This window comes from Galeopterus variegatus, unplaced genomic scaffold, assembly GCF_000696425.1.
Source record: "Galeopterus variegatus unplaced genomic scaffold, G_variegatus-3.0.2 Scaffold543, whole genome shotgun sequence".
Lineage (NCBI taxonomy): Eukaryota > Metazoa > Chordata > Mammalia > Dermoptera > Cynocephalidae > Galeopterus > Galeopterus variegatus.
The window spans coordinates 85,264-86,713 of NW_007726654.1; the positions used below are offsets into that span (position 1 = coordinate 85,264).

At 42.4% G+C, this 1,450-nt stretch overlaps 1 protein-coding gene across 1 annotated transcript in view; it reads left to right on the forward strand.

Moving 5' to 3' along the window:
- Positions 1 to 1,450, forward strand: part of TEK (TEK tyrosine kinase, endothelial) — a 71,496-nt gene that overhangs the window by 49,739 nt on the left and 20,307 nt on the right. The window contains exon 12 of the mRNA XM_008569905.1: positions 837 to 1,136. Coding sequence (XP_008568127.1) covers positions 837 to 1,136 — 300 coding nt within the window. The remainder of the gene's footprint in view (positions 1 to 836; positions 1,137 to 1,450) is intronic.

Here is a 1,450-nt window from a genome sequence, read left to right on the forward strand (position 1 = left end):
CAGCCTGGTGTGTGAAGGGTTTGTGACCCATTCTGGACAATGGGCTTGAGGGGTCTGTGAGTTCCAGACCTAGCCCTAGCTCGACAGTACCCTTAAGAAAAGGAGTTTGCGTGAGAATGCAGGGAGGATTCTGTGCATGTCAGCTTCACAGCTGGAAAACCTCAAAGTGCCTCTTTCTCATCTTGCCTGTGTCCCCAAATGGAATGTGATCTCACTTTTAACCAAATCCCTATAGCACTAAGTGCCTAACACATTTTCTTATTCATACACTGACGTGCCCACTGCTCCATAAATGCATTCAGGTTAAGGACAGGCCATATGACACAGTGGCTAAGACTATGAAGCCAGACTGCCAGGGGTTGAATCTTATTTCTTCTACTTAATAGTAGTGTGACCTTGGCTAAGTCACTTAATCTGTCTGGGCCTCAGTATTTACACTGGTTGTTACGAAGAGGAAATGACTTCATATATGAAAGGGCCTAGAACAATGCCTGGCATATTGTCAGCCTTACTTAAATGTCAGCTCCCAATCTTTGCATTATTCCCAGCATCAAGAACAGTGTATGAGGGTTTGTGGATCAACAGAATTTCTGAGGCCTTCATTTAGTGTAAGGATGACAAATAGGTGATACGTGTGTTGCCATTTCCTTCTCTGTGACACTCTTTCTGGTCTGCATGGACTTCAGTAGCCACTACCAAATGATTGGAATTAACGTCTGAGAAAATACCCATTTGCCATTCATGGTTTATGAGCTGACATGAACCATCTCTCAAAAGCATAATAATCTAAGAGCTGATAGTAAATTTTAAGTTAATTTTGTTTTTTAAATTTCTAGTTCTCCCTCCTCAACCAGAAAACATCAAGATTTCCAATGTCACAGACTCCTCGGCTGTGGTTTCTTGGACAGTATTGGATGGCTATTCTATTTCTTCTGTTATCATCCGTTACAAGGTTCAGGGCGAGAATGAAGACCAGCACATTGATGTGAAGATCAGGAACACCACCATCACTCAGTATCAGCTCAAGGGCCTAGAGCCTGAAACAGCTTACCAGGTGGACATTTTTGCAGAGAACAACATAGGGTCAAGCAACCCAACCTTTTCTCATGAGCTGATGACCCTGCCTGAATCTCAAGGTGGGTAGAGTGGACAGGTATTTATATAGGATTATTTTTGGACAGCATCAGAAAAGCCCCATTGTCTTAAGATATTTACCCCATAAATGTGTCATGTGACATCATTCATTTGTTCTAATAGGCTTTATCATCTCTAGACAGGTTCTTAAAATCAAAACGCCCCTGAGAAAGATCCTTGTTGATCCATTTTCTGTTATTTAACCTTGGAATAAATTAGTCTATCAGCATATTCCATCCAGCAATCTGAGAAGAGAGCTCTGAAGGAAGCCTTCAGTGGGAGGCTCCGGGAGTCATGCTCCAATCTTTTAGCCTGG